Raw genomic sequence first — 27736 nt, 5'->3', positions numbered from 1 at the left:
GTTATTTCCGTAATGGGGGAGGGGGGGAAGTTTCGCACTTCTTTGTTGTATGTTCTAAGGAAAATTCCTGGGGAATTAATCTACATTAAGCTTGGATCTTGTAATTTGACAGTCCGATTTTAAGGGGACTGTTGAGTCAGAATAGAATGACTAATATATAATAAAGCAGCTATTTTTTTCTGAATTCCAAAATAATTCTGTCGAGTAAAACATGCTTTTCTTTTACAGCATCAGTGACCTTGATTTGAGTTTACTGCTGTCTCTAAGGAGTTTGTACGTTCTCCCCGTGATCGTGTGGATTTCTTCCCCTCACACTCTCCAGAAAATGTATGGAGATTGTTGATTAATTGGTGTATTTGGGTGGCATGGGGCTGCAGGCCAGAAGGGCCTGTGACTGTGCTCTGTACGGGCCTGTAACAATTCCTCAAAAAAGTTCTCAAGTTGGCATGAAATTCATTAGGGCCACTGCAGAAACACTGTCACTGACCTCGCTCGATAAATCAGAGCTTTTCCAGGAACTGCCGGCAGTTTGGAGATGAATTTCCTGTTATGGAGAGATCTGCCCACAGCATGTAGCCTGTATGGTCTCAGAGTACCATACCAGCAACAGTTGTCAGGTGTGAGCAAGGGTTGGTTGGATGTGGGAGGAGTGGTGAAGTGGCAGAGCCATCCTGTGGGAAGGAAGTAGTAGGAGTAAAGGAGGCGACAGAGGCTTTCCCATATAAAGGAGGTTGAGCAAGGAGATATCCATTAAGGTGTGAGTGGTCCAGGTAAATGTTGTCCGCTTGGGAGTTCCGTGGGATGCCTCCAGGGCTGAATCCAAAGATCACATTTATGCTCCATAGCAATGCAGCAGTGAACTGTTGCACATGGGGACGTTTCAACCCAGACCTTAGACATAGATCCCGAGCCAAGGTTTTTAGACAGTGTTGCTGGCCCTGACATGCAGTGGGACAGTGGGTGAGGAAAACCTCACTGAGTGAGCACAGGTCCTGACATATCTACCAGGTATGTTTGGCAATACCCCACGGGGAATGCGAATCAAGCACAATGTTCTGGGTCCACAGAGCCTCTGTGAACCTGTGGCCAATCCTATCACTACCCGCAGTCAAAATCCATGGGGACAAAGCAGTGGGCAATTGGACTCCAAATAATCAGATGGGGACATTAATACTGAAAATCATCTACTGTTCATGTATTTATGTTCCATTTTAACCACGACTGCATTTTAAGTTTATGGAATGATTTATTGTCCCAGTCTAGGACTCTGAATCAGACATGGCCCAATTTAGGACTTTCCAATGGGCCTAACATTTCATTCCCTCAATAGCATCCCCCGTCCCCATCCCATTAACCCCGTCTCCATCCCATCAACCCCATCCCCATCCCATCAACACCATTCCCATCCCATCATCCTCCATCACATCCCATCAACCATGTCCCCATCCCATTAACACCATCCCCACCCCATCAACCCTATCTCCATCCCATCATCCTCTGTCACATCCCATCAACTCCATCCCAATCCCATCAATCATGTCCCCATCCCATCATCCTCCGTCATATGCCATCAATCCCATCAACCCTGTCCCCATCCCATCAATCCCGTCCCCATCCCATCAACCCTGTCCCCATCCCATCAACCCCATCACCATCCCATCAACACTGCCCCATCCCATCATCCTCCATCACATCCCATCAATCCTGTCCCCATCCCATCATCTAGCCATGACATCATCCTCCATCCCCTTCCCATCATCCCCTGTTTCAATCCCATCATCCTCTGCCCCCATCTCATTGCATCAGCCCCTGTTTCATCCCTTCATTCCCCTTTGGGTGTTCTGCCCAAACATCACCTCAGTGATGGATCCCAGCCCTGTGACAGACGAACCCCGTCCCTTAACCCAGATCCGATCATGGCTGCAGCTGTGGCAGGTTTAGCTCACCTGCTGCTGGATTTTATCCCAAACTTCCCTCACATCGGATCCATTATTAACTTGCAGATCTTCCAAACCCCTTTTCATGTCTTTTTTGATGTAATTATCTATCTGCAAAAACAGAGGCAGCAAATGTTATGAGGAAACTGGGAATTTCATCTTTCACAAACAACCTGAGACCAAGATTAATTATTCAAACAAAGTTTAAGTTTTTAATTTAGTTTAGTTTATTTATATAGAACATTTAAAACAACTCATGTTGACCAAAGTGCTGTATAGATCATAAATTACATCTTAACTTAAGCAGCTATTTAAAGTGCAGTATAAATTGGGTCCCCGAGGTTCAACATGGTAACAATTGACATTCGCTACAAACTGCTTGCGAGTATAAATACAACTTCAACCTGGATTTAAAAGAGTTAAAGGAAGGGGCTGATTTGATGGAGGGAGAAACGTTGTTCCACAGCTATTGCGAAGGCGTGATCTCCCCTAAGTTTGCGATTTGAGCACAGAACAGCCAAGCACCCTAAATTGACTGATCTGAGGGGTTTTGGAGTGGAGTAAGGGTTTAGGAGATTGGTAATGTTGGAGGGGGCTCATCCATTGATGGCTTTGTAAACAAACTGGAGAACTTTAACATTTATCCTGAGCCGTGCTGTCGGCCAGTGGAGGGAGGCCGGAATAGGGTGATATGGTCCCTTTTCTTGTCTCCTGTCAGGAGCCTTGCTGCACCAGTGGCAGACAAGATAATGACAATTGACTAATTCCCGTACTATAGAGAGCTAGAGTAGTCGAAGTGGGGGGAAATGAGGGTGTGGACAATTTTCTCCAGGTCTTTCAGTGACAGGAATGATTTGATTTTGAAAAAGCTGGAAAAAGCTCACTTTTACTACTGCAGGAAGTTTTGAGCCATCCAGCACTTTATGTCCTCCAGACAGTCATTGAACATAATATAAGAAATAGGAGCAGGAGTCGGTCGTCGGACCCATCAAGCCTGCTCCGCTATTCAATAAGATCATGGCTGATCTGACCATTGACTCAACTCCACCTACCTGCCTTTTTCCCATATCCCTTAATTCTTTATTTATGTAAAAATCTATCTAACTGAACCGTAAATATGTTTAAAGAAGTAGCCTCAACTGCTTCCCTGGGCACAGAATGTCACAGATTTACTGCTCTCTGGGAAAACAGTTTTTCCTCACCTCTGACTTAAATCTACTCCCCTGAATCTTGAGGCTGTGTCCCCTAGTTCTGGTCTCACTTACAAGTGAAAATAATTTTCCTTAACTATCCCTTTCATTATTTTATGTTTCTATAAGATCTCCTCTCATTCTTCTGAATTTGAGTGAGTATAATCACAGGCAATTTATTCTCTCCTCATAGGTCAACCCTATCATCTCTGGGATCAATTTGGTGAACCTCCACTGGACTGCTTCCAAAGCCAGTATATCCTTCCTTAGGTATGGAGACCAGAACTGCACACAATACTCCAGGTCCAGCCTCACCAGGACCTTGTACAGTTGCAGCATGACCCCCCCCACCCCGGCTCTTGAATTCAATTCCTCTCACAATGAAGGCCAACAATCCATTTCTCTTCTGAATAACCTCTTGAACTTACAATTTTTTGTGATTCATGCACAAGCACCCCCAAGTCCTTCTGTACTACACCACGCTGCAGTCTTTCACTATTTAAATAATAATCTGCTCTTCTATTTTTTTCCTGCCAAAGTGGATGACCTTCCATTTACTAACATTGTACTCCGTTGGCGAGCTCTCCATTGGCCACCGTGACAGAGGTGCACCAAAGAAGAGGTACAAGGACTGCTTAAAGAAATCTCTTGGTGCCTGCCACATTGACCACCGCCAGTGGGCTGATATCGGCTCCAACTGTGCATCTTGGTGCCTCACAGTTCGGCGGGCAGCAACCTCCTTTGAAGAAGACCGCAGAGCCCACCTCACTGACAAAGGACAAAGGAGGAAAAACCCAATACCCAACCCCAACCAACCAATTTTCCCTTGCAACCGCTGCAACCGTGCCTGCCTGTCCCGCATCGGACTTGTCAGTCACCAACAAGCCTGCAGCAGACGTGGACATGCCCCTCCATAAATCTTTGTCCGCGTAGCCAAGCCAAAGAAGACTCCATCTGCCAGACCTTTGACCACTCACCTAACTAAACTAGATCCTTCTGCAGCCTCCCCACATCTCTGTACAATTTCCTTTTCCACTCAATTTAGTATCATCCGCAAACTTGGCTACACTACACTGTGTTCCCTCTTCCAAATCATCAACGTAAATGGTGAACAGCTGCGGGCCCAGTACTGACTACTCACCACTGTCTGCCAATCAGAAAAACACCCATTTATACCGACTATCTGCCTTCTGTCAGTTAATCAATCCTCAATCCATGCTAATAAACAACCCCTGACCCCATTCATTTGTATCTTATTGATAAGTCTCTTGTGCGGCACCTTATCAAACACCTTCTGGAAATCCAAATATACAACATCATCCTGTTCCCCTCCATCCACTGAACCCATTATATCCTCAAAGAACTCCAGCAAGTTTGTCAAGTTTGCCCTTTCTGAATCCATGCTGCATCTGCCTGATGGAATTCCTTTATTCTAAATGCCTCACTCTTTCATCCTTAATGACAGCTTCGAGCATTTTCACGACTTTAGATGTTAAGCTAACTGACCGATAGTTACCCGTTTTCTGCCTGCATCCCTTCTTAAAATGTGACGTGACATTTGTTGTCTTCCAATCTGCCAGGACCTGTCCAGAATCCAGAGAATTTTGATAAATGATGACTAACGCATCGACTGTAACTCCTGCCATTTCCTTCAGTACCCTGGGATGCATCCAATCAGGACCAGGGGATTTGTCTGCCTTCAGTCCCATTAGTTTGCTCATCACTATCTCTTTTCTAGCAATTATTTTTATCGAGGCCCTCACCTCCCTTCACATTCCCATCACCACTCTTTGGCACACTGGACGTGTCTTCCACCGTGAAGACTGACACAAAATATCTGTTTAATGCCTCAGCCGTTTCCTCATTTCTCAATATCAATTTCCTTTTCTTATCTTCCAAGAGACCAATGTTGACTCAAACCATCCTCTATCTTTTTATATATTTATAAATTTTTATGCTATCTGTTATTTTATTTTGTGCTGATTTACCTACACAATCCTTCTTCCCTTTCCTTATTTCCCGTTTACTTGTCTTTTATCGCCTTTTAAAGTTTTCACAATCCTTCAGTTTCCCATTACTCTGGGCAACTTTGTACACACGAGCCTTTAATTTTACACTTTCCTTAGTTAACCAAGGTTGGCTCTTCCCTCTCTTACTGCCCTTACTTTTAACAGCTGGTTATCTTTGCTTGGTCATTGGGGTTCAGGTGGAGATAGAGCTGAGTATCATCAGTATGGCAGTGGAAGGAGATGCTGTGTTTTTTGATGATATGGCCGAGAGGAAGCATGTATCAGGCCAAGAATAGACCCTTGTGGGACCCTGCAGGGAAGGGTAGCAGAGGAGAATGAAATTTGCCCACTATCACTGTCACTAAGATAAAATTTAAACCAATTCATGGCCGTGCCATCGACAGCAACTTTCTGTCAGAGGCGACCTATTAAAATAGTGTGATCTACAGGTATTGTACGCTGTGCTAAGGTCCAGGAGAATTAGAATGGCAGAGCTCCGTGAGTCCGTGGCGAGGAACAGAATGGAAGTTTAGAAACAGGTTTGTAAATTTTGGGTGTGGTGGGGTCTAAGTTGTTTTTTTGTTCAGAAGGGGCTGAACCACAGCACGCTTGAAACAAATTGGAACTGTCCCGGTGCCCAGGAACTGTCAATAATAGAGAGGATGCAAGGTCTGGGTCCCCCTTCAGGAGGGGAGGAGGGATAATGTCAAGGGGGCAGGTTTTTGGCTTCATGAAGGACACAATCTTTCTAAGGATGGATAGTGAAATTGCGCTGAAACAGTCCAGGTTGGATGAACAGAGCTGTACAGTTAGATTGCGTGTGGAGGGGGGAATGTTAGCCATGATGTTCTCGACTTTGTTTATGGAGGTGAGAGGGGGAATGATGAGGTGGAAGGTGGAATGATGGGATGATGGAGCAGGGACAGGTAATGGTGGGATGGGGATGGAGGACAATAGGGTGGAGCACAGTATGATGGGATGGGACAAAGATGGGGAATGATGGGATGGGGATTGGGATGGGGATGGAGGATAATGGGATGGGGAAGGAGGATGATGGGATGAGAAGGAGGATGATGGGATTGGAAGGAGGATGATGGGATTGCAAGGAGGATGATGCCATGGGGATGGAGGATGAAGCAGTGGGATGGAAGATGATGGGATGGGATGGAGAATGATGGGATGGGGATGGAGGATGATGGGATGCAGATGGAGGATGATGGGATGAGAAGGAGGATGATGATGGAATTGGAAGGAGGATGGGGATGGAGGATGATGCAGTGGGATGGAAGATGATGGGATGGGGATGGAGGATGATGGGATGGGGATGGAGAATGATGGGATGGGGATGAAGGATGATGGGATGGGGATGGAGGATGATGGGATGGGGATGGAGGATGATGGGATGGGGATGGAGGATGATGGAATCATGCAGTCAATGCTATCCCCTGTCTGCCCCACTGGATAGCTTAAAAAGAGCACGAGTCTTATCCAGAGTCCCAGAGGGGGAAAACCAGTCTATCAACCTAAAATGAAGCCATATTTGAAATGGAACAGAAAGAAGTGGATAGTTAATGATATATTGTATTAATGTTGTCATCTTATTGGATGGAGTCCAATTGCCCACTGCTTGGTCCTGGTAGAACTTGACCCTGCATCCCAGGAACATTGTGCTTGGTGCCAGGTATCGGCATTCCTACCTGCTTCTCATAGAAGAAGAGGATGATGGCGGCCAGGATTTCAGTCAGAAGGATCAGGAAGAGCAGGATGAAGAACTGGAGTGAACAGGAAGAGATAAACAGGTCCATGAGTGAAAATTTCATCCCTCTCACACCATGCAATCTCTTTCTCCCACACATGTAAAGAAACGCCCTTTGGATCAGAAGGGATTGAACATGCACCAATGTCGCTCTCTGCAAAATGATGGTTAATGCAGTACCTCCTACACAGGCAATTCCTCCTCTGTTACACTTAAAACTATAATTACACGGCTTCATGTACCCGTGATGAGCTCGTCGCTTTCATTCACTCACCACCCCTTCAGTCTCTAATCTTAGAGCCAGCCGCCCTCCCCTGTTTGCAGGTGTACACTCCCTCCCTTGTCCACCTATTACCACCTGCCTGTGTGCCTGTGCTCCTCCCCCTGCCCCTTCCTCCCACCCCCACCATTTTGGGCACCTGCCTACAATTTGCACATACCTTGATGAAGGGTTCAAGGCCAAAATGTTGGATACTGTGTATGGCCCCTCACCCCAAGTCCAAAGCCCGCTGCACAGCTCAGACGGCAAAGTCCTCCTCAGCGACAAGATCTCCATCCTCAACCGATGGTCAGAACACTTCCAATCTCTTTTCAGTGCCAACCGCTCAGTCCAAGATTCCGCCCTGCTCCAGCTCCCTCAACAACCCCTAAGGCTAGAGCTGGATAAGGTCCTCACCCGGGATGAGACATATAAGACAATTGAACAACTGAAAAGTGGCAAAGCAGCAGGTATGGATGGAATCCCACCAGAGGTCTGGAAGGCTGGCGGCAAAACTCTGCATGTCAAACTGCATGAGTTTTTCAAGCTTTGTTGGGACCAAGGAAAACTGCCTCAGGACCTTCGTGATGCCATCATCATCACCCTGTACAAAAACAAAGGCGAGAAATCAGACTGCTCAAACTACAGGGGAATTACGCTGCTCTCCATTGCAGGCAAAATCTTCGCTAGGATTCTCCTAAATAGAATAATACCTAGTGTCGCCGAGAATATTCTCCCAGAATCACAGTGCGGCTTTCGCGCAAACAGAGGAACTACTGACATGGTCTTTGACCTCAGACAGCTCCAAGAATAGTGCAGAAAACAAAACAAAGGACTCTACATCACCTTTGTTGACCTCACCAAAGCCTTCGACACCATGAGCAGGAAAGGGCTTTGGCAAATACTAGACTGCATCGGATGCCCCCCAAAGTTCCTCAACATGGTTATCCAACTGCACGAAAACCAATAAGGTCGGGTCAGATACAGCAATGAGCTCTCTGAACCCTTCTCCATTAACAATGGCGTGAAGCAAGGCTGCGTTCTCGCACCAACCCTCTTTTCAATCTTCTTCAGCATGATGCTGAACCAAGCCATGAAAGACCTCAACAATGAAGACGCTGTTTACATCCGGTACCACACGGATGGCAGTCTCTTCAATATGAGGCGCCTGCAAGCTCACACCAAGACACAAGAGAAACTTGTCTGTGAACTACTCTTTGCAGACGATGCCTCTTTAGTTGCCCATTCATAGCCAGCTCTTCAGCGCTTGACGTCCTGTTTTGCGGAAACTGCCAAAATGTTTGGCCTGAAAGTCAGCCTGAAGAAAACTGAGGTCCTCCATCAGCCAGCTCCCCACCATGACTACCAGCCCCCCCAGATCTCCATCGGGCACACAAAACTCAAAACGGTCAGCCAGTTTACCTATCTCGGCTGCACCATTTCATCAGATGCAAGGATCGACAACAAGATAGACAACAGACTCACCAAGGCAAATAGCGCCTTTGGAAGACTACACAAAAGAGTCTGGAAAAACAACCAACTGAAAAACCTCACAAAGATAAGCGTATACAGAGCCGTTGTCATACCCACACTCCTGTTCGGCTCTGAATCATGGGTCCTCTACCGGCATCACCTACGGCTCCTAGAACGCTTCCACCAGCGTTGTCTCCGCTCCATCCTCAAAATTCATTGGAGCGACTTCATCCCTAACATCGAAGTACTCGAGATGGCAGAGGCCGACAGCATCGAGTCCACGCTGCTGAAGATCCAACTGTGCTGGGTGGGTGACGTCTCCAGAATGGAGGACCATCGCCTTCCCAAGATCGTGTTATATGGTGAGCTCTCCACTGGCCACCGTGACAGAGGTGCACCAAAGAAGAGGTACAAGGACTGCCTAAAGAAATCTCTTGGTGCCTGCCACATTGACCACTGCCAGTGGGCTGATATTGCCTCAAACCGTGCATCTTGGCGCCTCACAGTTCGGCGGGCAGCAACCTCCTTTGAAGAAGACCGCAGAGCCCACCTCACTGACAAAAGACAAAGGAGGAAAAACCCAACACCCAACCCCAACCAACCAATTTTCCCCTGCAACCGCTGCAACCGTGTCTGCCTGTCCCGCATTGGACTTGTCAGCCACATACGAGCCTGCAGCTGACGTGGACATTTACCCCCTCCATGAATCTTCATCCGCGAAGCCAAGCCAAAGAATAAAGTACACTGTTTGACCTGCTGCGTTTCTGCCCCTTAGTGTTTTCACCTCCATGGCAGCATCATTTTACTGCTGCATTGGAGAGAATATTGCAGCCAATTGACACTCAAGAGGCAGAAGGAGACAGCAACGTCGAAACAACCATTTACTTGAGTTTAATGAATGAAAAAACTCAACTACAATCCTGCAGCTCTTGGAAATCTGAAACAAATTGTTAGAAACCCTCAGTAGGAAACAAAACCATCTTCGTGCAGAGGATGGTGAAGGTGCGGAAACCTTTACTCTGCACGGTCAAGTCTTTCAATACATTCAAGCAGGATATGGAGAAAAATCCCAATAGTCCGATGTTTGAACTTTCAGAAATCACAATAGTTCAGCCTCTGGCTGACAGCATTCCCTCTCGTACCATGGGGGCTAGTTCCCTCACTGCCTCTTACTCACCAGCCCCAAGTCTGTTCGTTCACACACTAGATCCCGAGTCCCTTCACTGACACATTGGGTCTCCAGCACTATCACTCACACATCAGCTTCCCAGTCCCTTCACTCACACACTGTCTCCCCAGTTCCCTCACTCACACACTGGTTCCCCAGCCCCCTCACTCACACACCAGGTCTCCAGTGCCCTCACACATTCACCAGATCCCCAGTCCCTTCACACACACACTGACTGGCTCCAGTCCCCTGACTCACACTCTGGCTTCCCAATCCCTTCACTCACACACCGACTGGGCCTCCAATCTCCTCACTCACACACCGAACGGCTTCAGTCTCCTCACTCACACACTGACTCCCCAGTCCCCTCACTCACACACCGGCTCTCCAGTACCTTCACTCACACTCCGGCTCCCCAGTCCCCTCCCTCACACTCTGACCTGCTCCAGTCCCCTCACTCACACACCGGCTCTCCAGTACCTTCACTCACACACTGGCTCCAGTACCCTCACTCACACACCGGATCCCCAATCACCTCACTCACACACTGTCTGGGTCCCCAGTCCCCTCTTTCACACTACAGCTTCCAAGTACCCTCACTCACACACCATATCCCCAGTCCCCTCACTCACACACCAGATCCCCAGTCCCCTCACTCACACACTGACTCCCCAGTCCTCTCATTCACACACCGACTGGCTCCAGTCCCATCACTCACACACCATATCCTCAGTCCCCTGACTCACACTCCAGCTCCCAGTGACTCACACTCCAGCTCCCCAGTCCCCTCATTCACACAATGGCTCCCCAGTCCCCTTATTCACACACTGACCAGCTCCAGTCCCCTCACTCACACACTGGCTCCCCAGTCCCTTCAATCACACATTGACCGGGTCTCCAATCCCATCACTCACACACCAGATCCCCAGTCCCCTCACTCACAGACCGATTGGCTCCAGTCCCCGCACACACATGCTGACTCCCCAGTCCCCTCACTCACACACTGACCGGCTCCAGTCCCCTCACTCACATGCCGGCTCCCCAGTCCCTTCACTCACACACCGGCTCCCCAGTCTCCTCCCTCACACACCGGCTCCCCAGTCCCCTCCCTCACACACCAGCTCCAGTCCCCTCATTCACACACCAGGTCCCCAATCACCTCTCTCACACACTGACCAGGTCCCCAGTCCCCTCACTCAATCACCGGGTTCCCAGTCCTCTCACTCACACACCACGTCTCCAGTCCCCTCACACACATACTGGCTCCCCAGCCCCCTCACTCACATCCCAGGTGTCCAGTACTCTCACTCAATCATCAGGTCCCCAGTCCCCTCACTCACACCTCAGGTCCACAGTCCCTTCACTCACACACTGGCTCCCCAGTCCCCTCACTCAATCACCAGGTCCCCAGTCCTCTCACTCACACACTGGATCCCCAGCCCCCTCACTCACACACTGGCTCCCCAGCCCCCTCACTCACACCTCAGGTGTCCAGTCCCCTCACTCAATCATTGGGTCCCCAGTCCCCTCACTCACACTTCAGGTCCCCAGTCCCCTCACACACACACTGGCTCCCCAGTCCCCTCACTCAATCACCGGGTCCCCAGTCCTCTCACTCATACACCGGTTCCCCAGCCCCCTCACTCACACACCAGGTCTCCAGTCCCCTCACTCACACACTGGATCCCCAGCCCCCTCAGTCACAAACCATGTCTCCAGTCCCCTCACTCAATCACCAGGTCCCCAGTCCCCACCCCCACACACCGGCTCCCCAGTCCCCTCACTCACACACCGGCTCCCCAGCCCCCTCCCTCACACAAAGGGTCCCCAGGCCCCTCACTAACACACAAGGTCACCAGACCCCTCACTCACACACCAGGTCTCCAGTCCCCTCACTCAAACTCCGGCTCCCAGCTTCCAAACTAGACTTCCTGTAAAATGTAATATTTTACTGCATAATAGCAAAGGAAAGTGTTTTAGAAGCAGGTTGATAAATCAATATCCAATTGAATAAAAAGCCTGATCATCAGTCGTTACCAATCACAAGTGTCTGAATTTATCTGAGATGTTTTGGTAAATGCTTTTCTTAATTCCAAAAGGACGGAGAGAGGTGGGGCCAGTGTGCTGACGATTGTCCCAATTCCATAGAATGATGGGATCGTTAGATGGGCTGAATGGCCTTATCTCACCCCTATTTTCACCAGGAAAGATAATCAAAAGTGGTACTTACTGAGAAAAGCAGACATTTGTTTTCCTTGATGGCTCCTGTGCAACCCAGGAAAGCCACCACCATGGTAATGGTTCCCACAATGATCAGGATGTTGGTGATGGAGAGCGATGGCAGGCTGGGGAGCAAAGCTCCGTAGGTTTTCATCCCCATCATGTAGATGCCCAGCCCCATGATGGTACATCCACATATCTGAAAGAGAACGAGGAACAGGTTCTCCATCCGCGGGCGAAAAGGTGAGAGAATCATAAAGGAATACAGAGCGGAAAGAGACCTTGAGTTCACTGAGGCAGTGCTCACCTCCAAACACTGATCTTGGATGCGTCCCATTTTACTCACCTTATGAACTCCTTCCCCCCCTCCCCCCCCACACAGGATCTGCCATTTACCTGTGGGTGGATGGGTTAGTGTGTTACAGTGCCTTCAAATCCAGTGCTGTCTGTAGTAAGGTTGTACGCTCTCCCCATGTTTGCATGGGTTCCCTCCAACATTCCAAATACACTCAGGGCCAGTAGGTTAATCGGCCAGATGGGTGTAATTGGGTGATGCCACTTGTGGACCAGAAGGGCCACTTGCCGTGCTGTATCACGCATGTTTGGGACTTGGGAGGAAGCCAGAGCATTCAAAGGAAGCCCACCTGGTCACAGAGGGAACAACCAAACTCCACGCAACCAGTGCCTGAGATCGGGATCAAACCCAGGCCTCTGCTGTTGTGAGGCAATGTTTCTACTGCAGCGGTTCTCAACCTTTTTCTTTCCACTCACACCCCACTTCAAGTAATCCCTATGCCATCGGTGCTCTGTGATTTAGTGAGGGATTGCTTAAGGTGGGATGTGAGTGGAAAGAAAAAGGTTGAGAACTACTGCTCTACCGGCTGTGCTACTGGGCCACCAACGGACATGCCCCACTCTGTGTCCTTAGTGCCTTCTCCCCATGGCACTAAAATGTACCCAGTGTTTTGCCTCCTCAACCCTATTCCCTGTACTTCCTTTTCACGCATCCAGTGTCAGAGTGCCAGTGTAGAAAGAAGGCTGATTTACCCTTTCCACAGGTATCTTGGAGCACCCGCAAGGGTGCAGGAGAGAGAAATGGTAAAAGTGGATGTGAGGGGATCGAGCGGACCCAGGAACAGTGGAAGAGCAAATTTGACCTAATTGCCAGGTCTATTTTACCTGGTTTGCTGAGCTGGGACCCAGCTGGATTGCCAATGGGGAAGGGGCTCAGAGCATCGTGGACCCACACAAGATCCACTGGGTACGGTTTTGAGGTGCATTTGTTCAACACGTCCAGTCTCAGCATCCAGTCAGGTGGAAAATTCAACTCCGAGCAGCCATTCACCAACTCAAAGCACTCTACATTCCACATTCCACAGGCTGGACCATGCAGTGTGTGATCCTGGCTCACTGTGCAATATCTAACACTAGCAATAAAGAGCAAGAAGAAACCCACTGTGGCCCAACGGCTACTGGCCTTGCTGTGTAACACTGGATCAGCAAACTCTTGGATGCACAATATGTAGTAGCTTCAAATTAGGCATCACTGATCCACAACGAGTGGAATGTTAGCCATGCTTCACAATGAATGAGCAGAGAGGAGAGACGGTGACACTGGCTCCCTGCACTGTAGGGGATGCACTGTGGTGCCATGGCACTGGCTCTCTGCACTAAAGGGGACATACAGGCAAGACTTAAGGGGGGGGGCGGTCCGTGTATTTACATCAGTAGCTCCTTTCCCACTGGCACCTTGTCCCAAGAATTAATGGGTAATTAACCGGTTAAGAGTCCAGAAGAAAAAGGAAACAATCTGCACGCCAGTGTCAAATGACATTAACTCCTGCTGGGGATTGACAGCCTTGACCCCTACTCATATCCCTGGTGTCAGCTGACGCCGGCGTGTGTGGAAAAAGGACAACTTCCATCCATTCCATTCCAGTCGAAGGTAGACTCTCCGATCCACAGGGATGAGTTCAGTGGAAAAGCAGTCAGTGACCCAGTGGAAACAGCACTTACAGCTTCCAATCCCGGGACACGGCTCGGCCAATTAATTGGGACGCCAGTGGAAAAAGGGCTTGTGAGAACTGTTGCACAAATGTCTCAGTTGCAAAGACCTTCTACTCAGCAGAGATAGAGTTCCTGATGGTGAAATGCAGAACATTCTACCTGCCCAGGTATTCACATCTCATTGATTCTGCAGTTAATGTTCTACCTTCAGCTAATGAGGGTTTTGCAATGAAGGAGCTTTATGCTGCCATCTGTGAAGCCGAGACGTCCTGTCCTGATGATTTAAATCATGCCAACCTGAAAACTGTTCTACCGCTTTTTCAACTGTATGTTAACTTCATCACCAAAGAAATGAACACCCTAGATCGAGTGAACGCCAATCCCTGGTGCATACAAGGCTGCCCCTCACCCCCACCTTGAATACTCAGAACACATTTCCATCCTGCTAACCCCAGCATACGGACTGCTGGTAAAAACGGACAGATGTCAGTTCACATGGAGATCAGGTTGGGGGTGGGGGGTGGAGGGGGGTGATGCATAGCAGCACTACAGAACTGCTTTGACACCACAGACTGGAACTGTTTCAGGGAGGTGGCCACCGTCAATGGCCATGTAAGCATTGAGGAGTACATGAGCTCAGTGACTGGGTACACTAGCAAGTGCATCGAGGATGTATCAGAAGTCAAATGCCTCACAACCAGGGCCAACCAGGGGGGCGTGGCAAGATGGCGTAAGGAACAGACGTGCCTTCCAGTCCTCTCCTGACTCTAACTTATTGTTTTGTCTTTAAGTGCCCGTTAAAACTTTTTTAAAAAGTTTATAAATAGTATGAGGTGTTGAATTAATACCTAATGATACATTTGTTAAAAAAAAAGTAAAAGGAAACATCAACAGATTGTTAAAAAATTATATTTTCCAAAATTATCTGAGCCTGCTTGTTTACAAAAAGCCACGACTCAGCGTGAAATGGATCCAGGAAAAGAAGCGAAGAATTTGGCCTTGGAGCTCTGTTCTGATTCCGTAAGTCTTTCTGAAGCCTTTAGAACTAAGGGCTGGCCGGATGCCAGTATTTCAAACAACGTCTATTGAGACTTTGACTGCTGAATTAGCTGGGGCGCCACCAGTTGGAGAGTTAAAGAGTTGTTATTTGACTGCTATACCACCAGCTATAACAGCTCTTCCAGATACTGACGTAACAAACCTTTTAAAGGAGGTTTGGATCAAAGATAACCCTGATCATCAGCCTCCTGATACTTCTGGGGGGGTCTGTGGCAGGGGCTCTTACACGGAGTCAAACTGCAAGAAAAGCTACTAAATTAAAAGAAGGGATAGAAGGTCCTCTGATTCCACAAGAACAGCAGGATCCCACCATGTCTGGATCTACTGATGTTGATATACTTTTCAAGAGTCTTGAACATAAGATATTTTCTTCAATGAAGCATTTAGGAGATTCTATGAATAATCTTACTTCTAAGATTAATGCATTGGTGGATGTCAATACTCAACAGATGGCTGATTATGGAGCTTTTAAAGTTGAAACTATTGAAAGACTTGAGATGTGTGATGAAGGATTATCTGATGTACAAGATCAATTGCAAGATGTGAATAAAACAATTGAAACGCTACAGATTCAGAATAAAAATTTAGCAAAAAAGGTTGATTATTTGGAGAACCAATCCAGACGGAATAATGTGAAAATTGTTGGCTTGCCAGAAGGCATAGAAGGGCAAGATCCAAGAAAATTTTTCACTGAATGGATTCCACAAGTGTTGGGACAAGATAAGTTTCCTGAAGGTTTAATATCGGAACGGGCTCATAGAGCTTTGAGAAGGAGACCTTTTTCAGGACAGAATCCAAGACCTGGTTCGCTGTTTAAATTATTGTGATAGAGAGACTATTTTACGTATGGCTATTAGAAATGCACAGCAAACAGATCTCCTTTGATGGTTCAGAGTAATCGTGTTTTCTTCTATCCGGATTTGAGTCAGGAAATTATGTTTCAACGACGTGAATTTAATTCTGTGAAAGAATTATTGTGGAAAAAAGGATATAAGGCAACATTTAGATACCCTGCGGTACTGAAGATTTTTCAGGATGGATATCAACCAAAGTTCTTTGATAATCCTAAAGAAGCTATGGATTTTGCTCAGTCTTTACCAATTACGCAATTCCAGGAACGACGTAGTCCTCCACGGTCTCCAAAGAGGGCAGAGCTGCAAGAAGGGAATTTGATTTCTGGAAGAAATGGAAGAAACAGTGGTCGCAATGGCAAAGTTGATTAAAAAAAATTTAAAAATAATAATTTTTTTTAATTATTTTTGTTGAGAAGATTTTAAATAGTGATGGGAGTTGGGAGAGGGAACTGGGTGGGCACCAATTTCCAGAAGTCATCAGGTGCGTGTGAGTTATCTCACACCCAATATTTTGGGGGAGTTACTGCATTAGGCGATTTAAACAGGAGGAGGTAATTGTGACTTCCAACCTGTTTTTTTTTTCTTTTTAATTTTTGGGTTAGGGAGTGAAGCTTTTTTTAAAATCTTTTTTAAATAATTAAATTTTTTTAAATATATAACTTTTAAAATTTTTTTTTAGTTTTTGGTTGTAATTTCAAAGGGGAATTCTGTTTTTTCTTTCTTTTTTTCTTTTTTTGGGGGTTTCTTTTTTCTTTTTTTCTCTCTTTTTTTTCTTTTTTTTGTTTGTTTCTTGTTGTTGTGTTTTATTGAGTGTAAGAAATGTCTAAATTGAAGTTTGCTTCTCTTAATGTTCAGGGTTTAAATAATCCTATTAAGCGTAAGAAAGTACTTGCTTATTTAAAAAAATTAAAAGTTGATGTTGCTGTTTTACAGGAAACTCATTTAACAGATAAGGAACATTTGAAACTCAAACGTGAATGGGCTGGGCAAGTTTTTAATTCTTCGTTTAATTCTAAGGCAAAAGGTGTGGCAATTTTGGTACATAAGAATCTACCATTTCAGTTACAGAATGAAGAGAAAAATGGTGGAAGATTATTAAAATTAAATTGTACAATCTTTAATGAGGCTTGGACTTTGCTTGATGTTTATGCTCCTAATGTTGAGGATACAGCTTTTGTTGTGGATATGTCTTTATTACTTGGACAATCGAACTCTAATGTGATGATTGGGGGAGATTTGAATGTGGTGTTGGAGCCTTTATTGGACAAGTACCCAAGAGTAATTAAGAAGTCTAAGATGGCAATCCAAGTGATTAATATGATGGCAGATTTGAATTTAATTGATATTTGGCGAAGAGTTAATCCTACAGAGAAAGATTTTTCTTTTTATTCCTCGCGACATAATTCTTTTTCTAGAATTGATTATTTTTTAATATCAGCACATTTGCAGGATAGGGTTACATCTGTGGAGTATAAGGCTAGATTGGTTTCGGATCATTCATTATTATTATTAGAATATTTGAGTTCACAAGATGTTCAGAAAGCTTCAAGATGGAGATTTAATACTATGCTATTGCAAAAACCAGAATTTATTAGTTTTTTAAAACAGCAAATTGAAATTTTTATTGGTATTAACTGTAATTCTGTTTCTAGTCATTTTGTTTTATGGGATGCAATGAAAGCTTTTTTTCAAGGCCAAATTATCAGTTATGGCTCTAAAGTAAAGAAGGAGAGAATTAAAGAGATTGAAGACTTAGAGGAAAAGATAACTGCTACTGAAAAAGAATTTCAAAAACATGCTACCGAAACGCAAAAGAATCAGTTAACTAATATAAAATTTAAATATAATGAATTACAAACATATCGGTTTGAATGTTTAATGAATTGAACTAAGCATAAGTTTTATGAATGGGGTGAGAAAGCTCATAAAGTTTTGTCATGGCAATTAAAAAAGGAACAATTATCTAGGATTATACCAGCAATTAGAAAGAAATCAGGTATTACTTTTAATCAAAAGGAGATTAATGAGGAATTTTGTAATTTCTATAAACAATTGTATACTTCGGAATGTAAAGTTGTAACTGGAGACGCAATAGATTCTTTCTTGGAAAATATTAACTTGCCACAATTGAATCAAGAAGATAGACAAGAGTTAGATAAACTTTTTACAGAAGATGAAATAGAAAGGGCAATAAGAGACATGCCAAATGGAAAGGCACCTGGTGAAGATAGGTTTTCTATAGAGTTTTATAAAGTTTTTTATGCTGATGTATCTTCTATTTATAAGAATGTATTACAACAAACTTACAATACTTTTCAATTGCCTGAGTCTTGTTCTAACGCAATAATTACGGTTATACCAAAAAAAGATAAAGACCCTTTACATGTTTATTCTTATAGACCAATTTCATTGTTAAATGTAGATTATAAAATTGTAGCTAAAATTATGGCTAATAGATTAGCTCAATATCTGCCTAAAATTATACATGGTGATCAAACGGGATTTATAAAAAACAGGTATGCGTCAGATAATATTTTACGGTTAATAACCTTGATAAATAAATCTAAATTTCAGTTGAATTATCCAATAGTGGTTTCATTGGATGCAGAAAAGGCTTTTGATAGAGTGGAATGGAAGTTTCTGTTTAAAGTACTTGAGAAATTTTGTTTTGGTTCTTCATTTATTGGGTTGATAAAGGCTTTATATAATAGCCCAAAGGCTAGAATTGCTGTTAATGGCCAAATTTCAGAATCTTTTAGTTTGACAAGATCTACCAGACAAGGATGTCCATTGTCACCTGCTTTATTTGCTATAGTTATTGAACCTTTAGCACAATTAATACGTCAAAATGAAAATGTTAAAGGTATGAGAGTTCTGAATGAGGAATATAAGATTAATTTATTTGCTGATGATGTTTTATTATATTTGGTGGATCCGGATATTTCTTACCTGCAATTCAAGAATGTTTAGAAATTTATGGCCAATTATCTGGTTACAAAGTAAATTGGGCTAAAAGTGAAATTTTACCAATTTGTAAAGGTGATTATTCAGTATATAAAAATATTACAAATTTGAAGTGGACTACACAAATTAAATATTTAGGAATTAATGTTAATATGGAATTTCAAAAATTATATTCAATTAATTATTTTCCTTTAATAAAAAGGATTAAATTAGATTTGATTAGGTGGAGGGATCTACCTTTGGGTTTACTAGGGAGGATTAATACCATAAAAATGAATATTTTGCCTAGAATACAATATTTGTTTCAATCAATTCCTTATTTAAAAAAAAAGTTTTTTTAAGGATTTATATAAAGTGATTAGAGAATTCTTATGGAAGGGAAAATTTCCGAGAGTAGCAATGAGAAAATTGATGTGGGAATTTCAATTTGGAGGTTTAAGATTACCGAATTTTCAGCATTATTATGAAGCAGCTCAATTCAAATTTCTTAGTGCATTAATGAATATGGACGACCCACCTAGTTGGGTAAAAATAGAAATGGCAGTTATTTTAGAAAAATTTCCTCATGAGTTTTTGTTTCGATGGAATAAAAATTTATTATGAACTTATGATGTGCCAATATTGAAACATTTATTGAATATATGGACAAGTAAACTTAAAAAATTGGGACTTAAAAATATATATTCTGGAAGATTGCCATTATATAATAATCAACTTGTTCCTTTTACGGTCTCCAATGCCACTCTGAAACAATGGGAAAAGCAGGGAATAAAAAATTTATCTGATTGTTTTTCTGAGGGTTGTTTTTGTTCCTTTGACGTATTACAAAGGAAATATGATATCAGTGCAAATTCTATATTTGTATATCATCAATTAAGATCTTTTGTAAAACAGTTATGTGGTCGACATATGATTTTATTGCCTGAATCTAATTTTGAAGAATATGTACTTTCAATACCAAAAAAGGGATATATATCTGATTTGTATTGTATTTTACAAGAAATTGATAGTAATAAAGACTGGGATAAAGATAAGTTGAATTGGGAAAAAGATTTAGGACATAAAATAGCTGAAGAAGCTTGGATGGAAATTTGTCAGAATAGTATTCAGAAATTAATTAATGCTAAACTAGCGATGATTAATTATAATTTTATTCATCAGCTATATTTAATGCCAGAGAAATTAAAAAAATTTGGTTTTAGTAAGTTGGATTCTTGTTTTCGATGTGATCAGACGGCCAATACTTTTTTGCATACTGTTTGGTTTTGTGATTGATTGCAACAGTTTTGGAAAGGTATTCAATCTGTTTTTAACAGTTTATATAATATCCATCTTGTATTAGATCCCGATATATTTTTATTAGGGAACATGCAATTATTAATCGATTTAAGTTTAGAGGATTATCAGATTTCATTTATTTATTTAGCTTTAGTTGTGGCTAAGAAATGTATAGCACTTACTTGGAAAGATAGAAATATACTAATTTTAGATAGGTGGTATTTGGAAATGAAATTTTGTTTGACTATGGAAAGGATATCTTTTTCAATTCAGGATAAGATGTCTTTTTATAAGTTAAAGTGGACTCCATTTGCTAATTATATGCATTTAAGTTTGATTTAAATATATGTTTAAGTGTGATATTTTAATATTGATAATTTTTTGTTGTTGTTGTTGTTAGAATTTTTTTAGGTTAAGTTTTATCTCTTTTTTTGTAAGTGGGTATTTTTTTCATATATAATATTGTCAATTTTATTAACTCTTCACTCTTTATTTTGGGGGGGAGGGTTGGACTAATTTTAAGTTAGACTATTAATATTGTGTTACAATTAACGGGGGGGGGGTTATTTTGTGTAGTTTTCTGATGTAATATTGTAATCATACCTTTTTAATTTTTTTTTTCTATTTTTCTTTAAATGTAATTCTTTATTGTATTCATGTTATAAAAATTTTAAATAAAGTCTTAAAAAAAACCAAAAAAACCAGGGCCAACCAGAAAGCATGGATGGATGTACAGGTCCGGGCACTACTCAGAGGTCGAGATGCAGCCTTCACAGCAGGAGACATGTTGGCACTAAGATCAGTCAGGGCTGAACTATGTCCTGTAATCCGGAAGGCAAAGCGTGGGTGCCCACAGAGAATCCATAGTCAGCTGTGTGACACCGGCGACACAAGGCACATGTAGCATGGCATCAAAACAATGACAGATCACAAGACAACCTTGTGAGTCAATAACAATGACATCTTCCTTCTGGACAGACTATGCACAGTTCAATGGGAAGAACAGGCTGATGCCAAAGGAAGCTCCGCCTCCCCCTGAAGAACAGGTCACTTCATAGCCCTTAGCCAACATGAGGAGAACCCTATCCAGGGTGAAATTACACAATTCACTGGGACCAGACAATATACCCGGTCAGGTACTGAAGAACAGCGCAGACCAACCGACAGAGGTCCTTATGTACCTCTCCAACACATCACTGCAGTAGCCCATAGTCCCTGAGGGCTTCAGGGCAGCCACCATCATCCTGGTACAAAAGAGGGGGATAGTAACGGACCGCCTTGTGGCACTGACCTCCACCATTATGAAAGACTTTGAGCTTCTGGTGATATAACACATCAATGCACACCCCCCCAGAGATATTGGACCCATTTCAATTTGCCTACAGATGGAACCGTTCCACTGATGATGTTATAGACTTGTTCCTCCACTCTGTCCTGATCGATCTGAAGAAAGAAACCTCATACATCAGACCATTCTTCACTGACTTCAGCTCAGCGTTTAATACAATCATTTCCCAGAGGCTGGTGGAGAAGCTGTCCTCGCTGAGACTCAACACCCCTCTCTGTAATTGGATTCTGAACTTCCTAACAAAAAGACCAGGCCGACAGTTCCATCTTGCTGAACACTGACTGTGTGCTCAGCCTGGTACTGTTCACACTACTGACCCACGGCCGCATCACCAGATCGAGCTCCAACAGAGTTATCAGGTTTGCCGATGACACGATAGTCATCAGCCTCGTCAGCAACAACGATGAGTCGCACGACAGAGAAGAGGGGGAGAAACCTCATGAAATGGTGCAAGGATAACAGCCTGAGTCTCAATGTGGATAAGACAAAGGAGATGATTGTGGACTTCAGGAGGACCAGGGACAACCACCCTCCACTACACATTAATAGCTTGGTTGTGGAGAGCACTAAATTCCTCAGAAGTGGCCTATCCTGGACTCACCACATCTACCTCACTTGTCAGGAAGGTGTAACAGAGACTGTTCTTCTTGAGAGGGTCATGATTCTAGTCTGGTTTTAACAGGACCTCTATTGAAAGCACCATGCCTGTCTGCATCACAGTATGGTATGTATGCTATAGAGCATTGAATCAGAGGTCAATCCACAGGATCATAGAAGAGCAAAGAGAATCACTGAGGTCTCCCTCCCCACCTCCTTGCAATGTGATTGACTAGAATAGTTGTTTAAGAGGGCTTGCAGAATTTGTGATGACCTCTACCACCCCGCACACAGCATCTTCCAGTTACTTCCATCAGGAAAGAGATATCGAAATATTAGAGCCAGAAACACCAGGTTGAGGTACAGCTTCTTCTCACGGGCAATGAATCTGCTGAATGACCTGCTAAACTGCTAAAACAACTCCCTGTGACTCTACTATTTATTAATAATATTTATTTTAATATACCTATTTAGGTTCTGTGTATATACAGTGTATTTCAGCTTATGTTGAGTCGTGAAACCCTTAAAAATTTTATCAAAAAGGGGAGGGTTGACTTATACACTGGATATACTTTTGAGACCTTAAATTCACCAGAAAAAAAACAGATTGACATTGATTCCACATACAAGTCGATGCTGGAAGCAACTCCCCACTGCTGGCAATGCCACTCCCTGACACCTCCCCACCACCGGCGATGCTGCTCCCCGACACCTCCTCAACGCCGGCGATGCTGCTCCCCGACACCTCCCCACCGCTGGGTGCCACCATAACTGCTCATACCTTGGACCCTGAGGTCGCCATCACCACTCTTGCCTGGTAGGCCAAGATTCCTGCACCCGCCAAGAGCATGATGTCGGCGCTCCAGCTCTCTGGGCCGTCGCCACTGGTGTTGCCCGGTAGGCCGAGGTTTTATTTTACTTCATTAATTTACAGCTTTGTTACTTGGAAATGGGATATTTTAAAACATTTTGGGTTGTGTTATATACTGAGGAAATTTGGAACTATTTCATGCTGGAGCATGAACACTGCAAGATTGTAAGAGCCACATCACACTTGAGTGGTGAGCATGCTCAGTGTGACATTGTATCAATACATGATCAGTAACCTAATGTGAGTAAAGAATTGTGCTGTTAAACCTACAAGCCTTCTTAGTGTTTATTAAGACCTCTGATGGTGTAACGAGGACACAGCAGCTTGTTCCTGGGACAGCCTGAAAAATGGAGGTCGACATTCACTGGATATACCATGAAACTATTAAAATGGGGCTAAAAAAAAAGGGGTCGACCTATCTGCTGGTTGACTTACATGACAAAATATATGGTAAATCTTTTGCCTTTATGTATATTTGCACTCTTCTGCACCGTGGACTGGAGAATGCTATTTCATCAGGTTATACTGGTACCATCGGATGATAAATTATTGAACAAATTTGAACTTGATACATGGGAGTATAACTCCACAATGTGGAACACTGGCATTGTGCAGGGGAAAGCTTACACTGGTTCACTGTACAGAGTGCAATTAAACTCCGTCCTCTAGGACACCTGTAACAGTCCAGATGGAGTAGGTACTGTAGCAGTGACTCGCTATACAGGTTGAATTATTGCAATGATTTTAATTTATTTTTGATTTACAGATACAGCCATGTGGTCAATGAACCAACTAACCCCATACATCTTTGGGAGGAAACCGGAGCACCTGAAATGAACCGATGCGGTCACGGGGAAACATACAAACCCCTTACAGTCTGTGGCGGATTTGAACCCGGGTCTCTGGGCCTATAATAGAGTTGTGTGCTAACCACTACGTTAAACATATTATAGTTTATTTTGATGAAAGTCATTCCAATACTTACCCAAAATATTAAGTTGAATGCAAACAGCACATATTTCAGAGTCTTTAAACATCTGGCAGCCATTATGAGGCTTCCTCGCCTACAATAGAAAGGACCAATGTTATTCTTATAAAAAGACCAACATTGTGCTCAATTCTCATGAAGCTTGGCCCCTTCAAACACACGTCATCTCTGGAATTAAAACCCAGTCCTATGAACAGCACGGTTCCTCAGACACTTCCCCAGTTCTTTAAGCACAGATTTAGATAAACAACTCACTCTGTTGAGCTATACCTGAACTAACAAACAACAAAAGGTCTTTACAGTCTGTGAATTCACAAACCCTGAGCAAGAGCTTTGGGTATTGGAGTGAGCAAAACATGACCAGAAATGAGCATTGAATATTATATAGGAAGAGCATGCTCCAGTCAGGGGAAACCATCTACAAATGAATCTGTTACCCTGATGGAGGCTGGTGAACCATGCATGCTCTGGCCTGCTCTCAACTAAATAGAATGACGGGAAGGACCAATAAAGCCTGGAGGTGACTGCTGCTTTTAGCCTCAGCACCTGGGCTTGGGAAGGGGGCAAAAGTTCAGGTAGTCCGTCTCCTGATCCATAATGCCAGGAACCAGGTGGACTAGCCTTTTGATCCTGGCATCCGACGCCGGATGGAGTGTTTGTGCGCACTCCCCATGAACATGTGGCCTTCCTCAGGATACTCTCATTTCTGCCCCACCTTCCAAAGGGTTGGCAGGATGTATTGGGTGAGTGGGAAACATGGAGAGAGAGACAGACAGAGAGGGCAGCACTGTTGGCGTAATGTTTCACACAGCACCAGCAATCTGGGGATTAAATCCGGGGCTGTCCGTAAGTATGTTCTCCCCGTGAGCTCTGGGTGCTCCGTTTTCCTCCCACATTCCAGTTCCAAAGATGTACGGTGTTTTACCATCTCTCTTCTTCACCCTTGTGGGTGCTCCAAGATACCCATGGAAAGGGGAAACCGGCCTTCCTTCGACACTAACATTCCGACACAAAGGAGAATTGGATGTGTGCAAAGGAGGCAGAGCACTGGACTCATGGGCTGGAAGTGCCTGTTACCATGGTGTATCACTAAATTTAAAGATCATTTAATTACATTTACATTTAATTACATTTAAAAATAATAAAATTGCGATCAGTGTAGGATGTGTAAATAGGTGGACATTGGCCAGCTTGGTCTCAATGGGCAGAAAGGCTTGTTTCCCTGCTGTATCCTTCTGTGACAAGTTTATGTAGATTCGGTTTCTGACACTTTGACAGAAGGGGTTGCTTAATTACATTGCCAGAGTATATCACATTCTATCTGGGCTACTTGTAGTTGTAAATTGAAACTCCCTCTCTTCGGCTTCCAAGCATTCTATTACCTCATGGTGCAGCCAACTAATTCCCCAGCCTTGGGATGGAAATTTGTGTTCACTTATGGGGGGGGGGGGGGGGGTTTCCTGGGTTCAGTGGATGGAGGGCCCCATCTTCCTGCATTGCTCCGTGAGGAGAGTGAAAGCTGACAGACCTGGAGGGGAATGAAAGCTCTCCCGTGATTTCCAGCACACGTGGTCGGCACTGTTAGCGCAGCAGTGGGTGCCACACTATTCCAGCGCCAGCAACAAGGGTTCCAATCTGGCAGGGTCTGTAAGGAGTTCGTCCGTTCTCCCCATTTACTCTGGTTTCAACCCACCTCCCAAAGATGCAGGTTTGGGGGGTGGGAGGGGTTAACATGGCATGGGCTCGTAGGCTGGAAGGGCCTGTTACTGTGTCTCCAGATTATGTTTCAAAATTATTATATTTGTAGCAACAGATATTAGGCTGAAAATCCAATGGTCCTTCGCCTGTGGTCCAGCTAGTGGTCCTTCGCCTGTGGTCCAGCCAATGGTCCTTCGCCTGTGGTCCAGCCAATGGTCCTTCGCCTGTGGTCCAGCCAATGGTCCTTCGCCTGTGGTCCAGCCAATGGTCCTTCGCCTGTGGTCCAGCCAGCAACAAGAATGCAATTTAAAAACACCAGACATTAAAAGGGCCAGGCAGCTAAAACGATTAAGTTCTTGATGACTTCACATTGCAAAGGACCCCATCACCCTGCTTCTGCTCTATTCTCACCAGTGCCTTCATGCAGAAGGTACAGAAGCCTGAAGTCCGGTGAGTCCATGTTCACGAACAGTTTTGTTCCAACCAGCTATCAGGCTCTTGAACTCCCTTCACTACCCTTACCCTAACAATGAGTCCACAAAAATGCTGGAGTAGGGCCTGCAACATCCATAGGGGGAAAAAGATATATTATCAACGTTTCGGGCCCGAGCCCTTCATCGAGAGACGAACAAGCAACAGGTGGGCACCTGAATGAAAAGGTGGGAGGAAAAGGGAAGAAGGAGCGGGGTGTAGGGGGGCATTAATATCAACCTCTAGGTTCCATTAACTCCCCACCACCCCATCTCTCCCTTTCCCTGCTGTGAAGTCTGCTTTCCTCCAGTTCCCCACCCATTGTCTCAATGATGACAAATTACAAGAAGGGGAGGAGCAACTGGACCTGGGTGCATCAGCCATTGAAGATTGGAGAGCAGGTACAGAAGATCATGACGAAAGCAAATAAGACATTGACCTTTATAGCAAGAGGTTTTTCAATCTCGAGGAAGGGAGATACTGCAGATGTCTAGGGCCTTGGTGAGGCCACACCTTGAGGGCTGTGTACAGTTTTTGGTCTTTTAATCTTAGGAAGGACATTGCTATTGAGCGGCTGCAGTGAAGGTTTACCAGACTGATCCTTGGGATGGTTGGACTGACAGATGAAGAAAGGCCAGATAGACCACGGTTATACTCATTGAAGTTTAGAAGAATGAGAAGGGATTATAATGGGATGTATAACTGGACTAGACTGGCTAGATACAGGAATAAATTCCCAGATGTTGGGAAAGTCTAATCAAGGGCTCACATCCTGAGGAAAAGGGGGAAGCTGTTTAGGATTGAGATGAGGAGAAACCTCTTCACTGAACCTGTGAAACGCCCAACCACAGAAAGTCTTTGAGGCTGGTTCATCAGACAGATTCAAAAGGGAATTAGATGTGGCCCTTGTGGCTAAAGGGATCAAGGGGTATGAATTAAAATCAGGAATAGGGGACTTAAGTTACAAGATCAGCTATGAGAGTCCTGGGTAGTGGTGCAGGCTCAAAAGGTTCAATGGCCTGCTCCTATTTCCTATGATTCTATATGGGGCCATGGAGGAACCGAGGGCTTTTTAAATGAAGATTTATCACAAGAAATGTATCAGGAAATACTTGCAAAAGGTGCAAATACGTGTGTTTACACATAAACCCAAAGAAATGAAGAGAGCAGGCATTAAAAAAATGAAAGAGATGTTTATTGACTTCAAGAGGGTTGTGGTGGGGGGGGGGGGAGGGGGCATGCTCCGCTGAACATTGATGGCTCCACCGTTGAGGTCGTCAAGTGTATCAAGTTCCTTGGAATTCACTTGGTGCAGAATCTCACCTGAACCCTTAACACCAGCTCTCTAGCCAAGAAAGCCCAGCAGCACCTCTACTTCCTGCGAAGGCTGAGGAAAGTCCATCTCCCACCCTCCACCCTCACTACATTCGACAGAGGATGTATCAAGAGAACTGCATCACCACCTGGTTTAGAAGCTGGACCTCCTCGGTCCAGAAGACCCTGCAGAGGATCGTGAAGTCAATGGAAAAGATCACTGGGGGCTCTCTTCCTACCAGGAAGGACATCGACAACACTCAATGCAGGTGAAA

General features: G+C 44.3%; 1 protein-coding gene across 6 annotated transcripts in view; it reads right to left on the bottom strand.

Annotated features, from left to right (window-relative positions):
- Nucleotides 1–27736, bottom strand: part of LOC138764855 (leukocyte surface antigen CD53-like) — a 68445-nt gene that overhangs the window by 6116 nt on the left and 34593 nt on the right. For 2 of the 6 annotated variants that reach the window (XM_069941213.1, XM_069941212.1), the window contains 4 exons: nucleotides 23976–24054; nucleotides 12023–12211; nucleotides 6834–6908; nucleotides 1947–2048 (listed from right to left, as the gene is read on the bottom strand). In XM_069941213.1, the coding sequence (XP_069797314.1) occupies nucleotides 1947–2048; nucleotides 6834–6908; nucleotides 12023–12211; nucleotides 23976–24038 (429 nt within the window). In that variant the 5' untranslated portion in view covers nucleotides 24039–24054. Of the gene's footprint in view, nucleotides 1–1946; nucleotides 2049–6833; nucleotides 6909–12022; nucleotides 12212–16176; nucleotides 16251–23975; nucleotides 24055–25789; nucleotides 25953–27736 lie in introns of those variants that run through there. The other 4 variants (XM_069941214.1, XM_069941215.1, XM_069941218.1 and 1 more) reach the window with 4 other exon arrangements.

Source organism: Narcine bancroftii, chromosome 5, assembly GCF_036971445.1.
Source record: "Narcine bancroftii isolate sNarBan1 chromosome 5, sNarBan1.hap1, whole genome shotgun sequence".
Classification (NCBI taxonomy): Eukaryota; Metazoa; Chordata; class Chondrichthyes; order Torpediniformes; family Narcinidae; genus Narcine; species Narcine bancroftii.
Note: the sequence above shows the minus strand (reverse complement) of the source record. Positions and strands in the feature narration are given on the sequence as shown.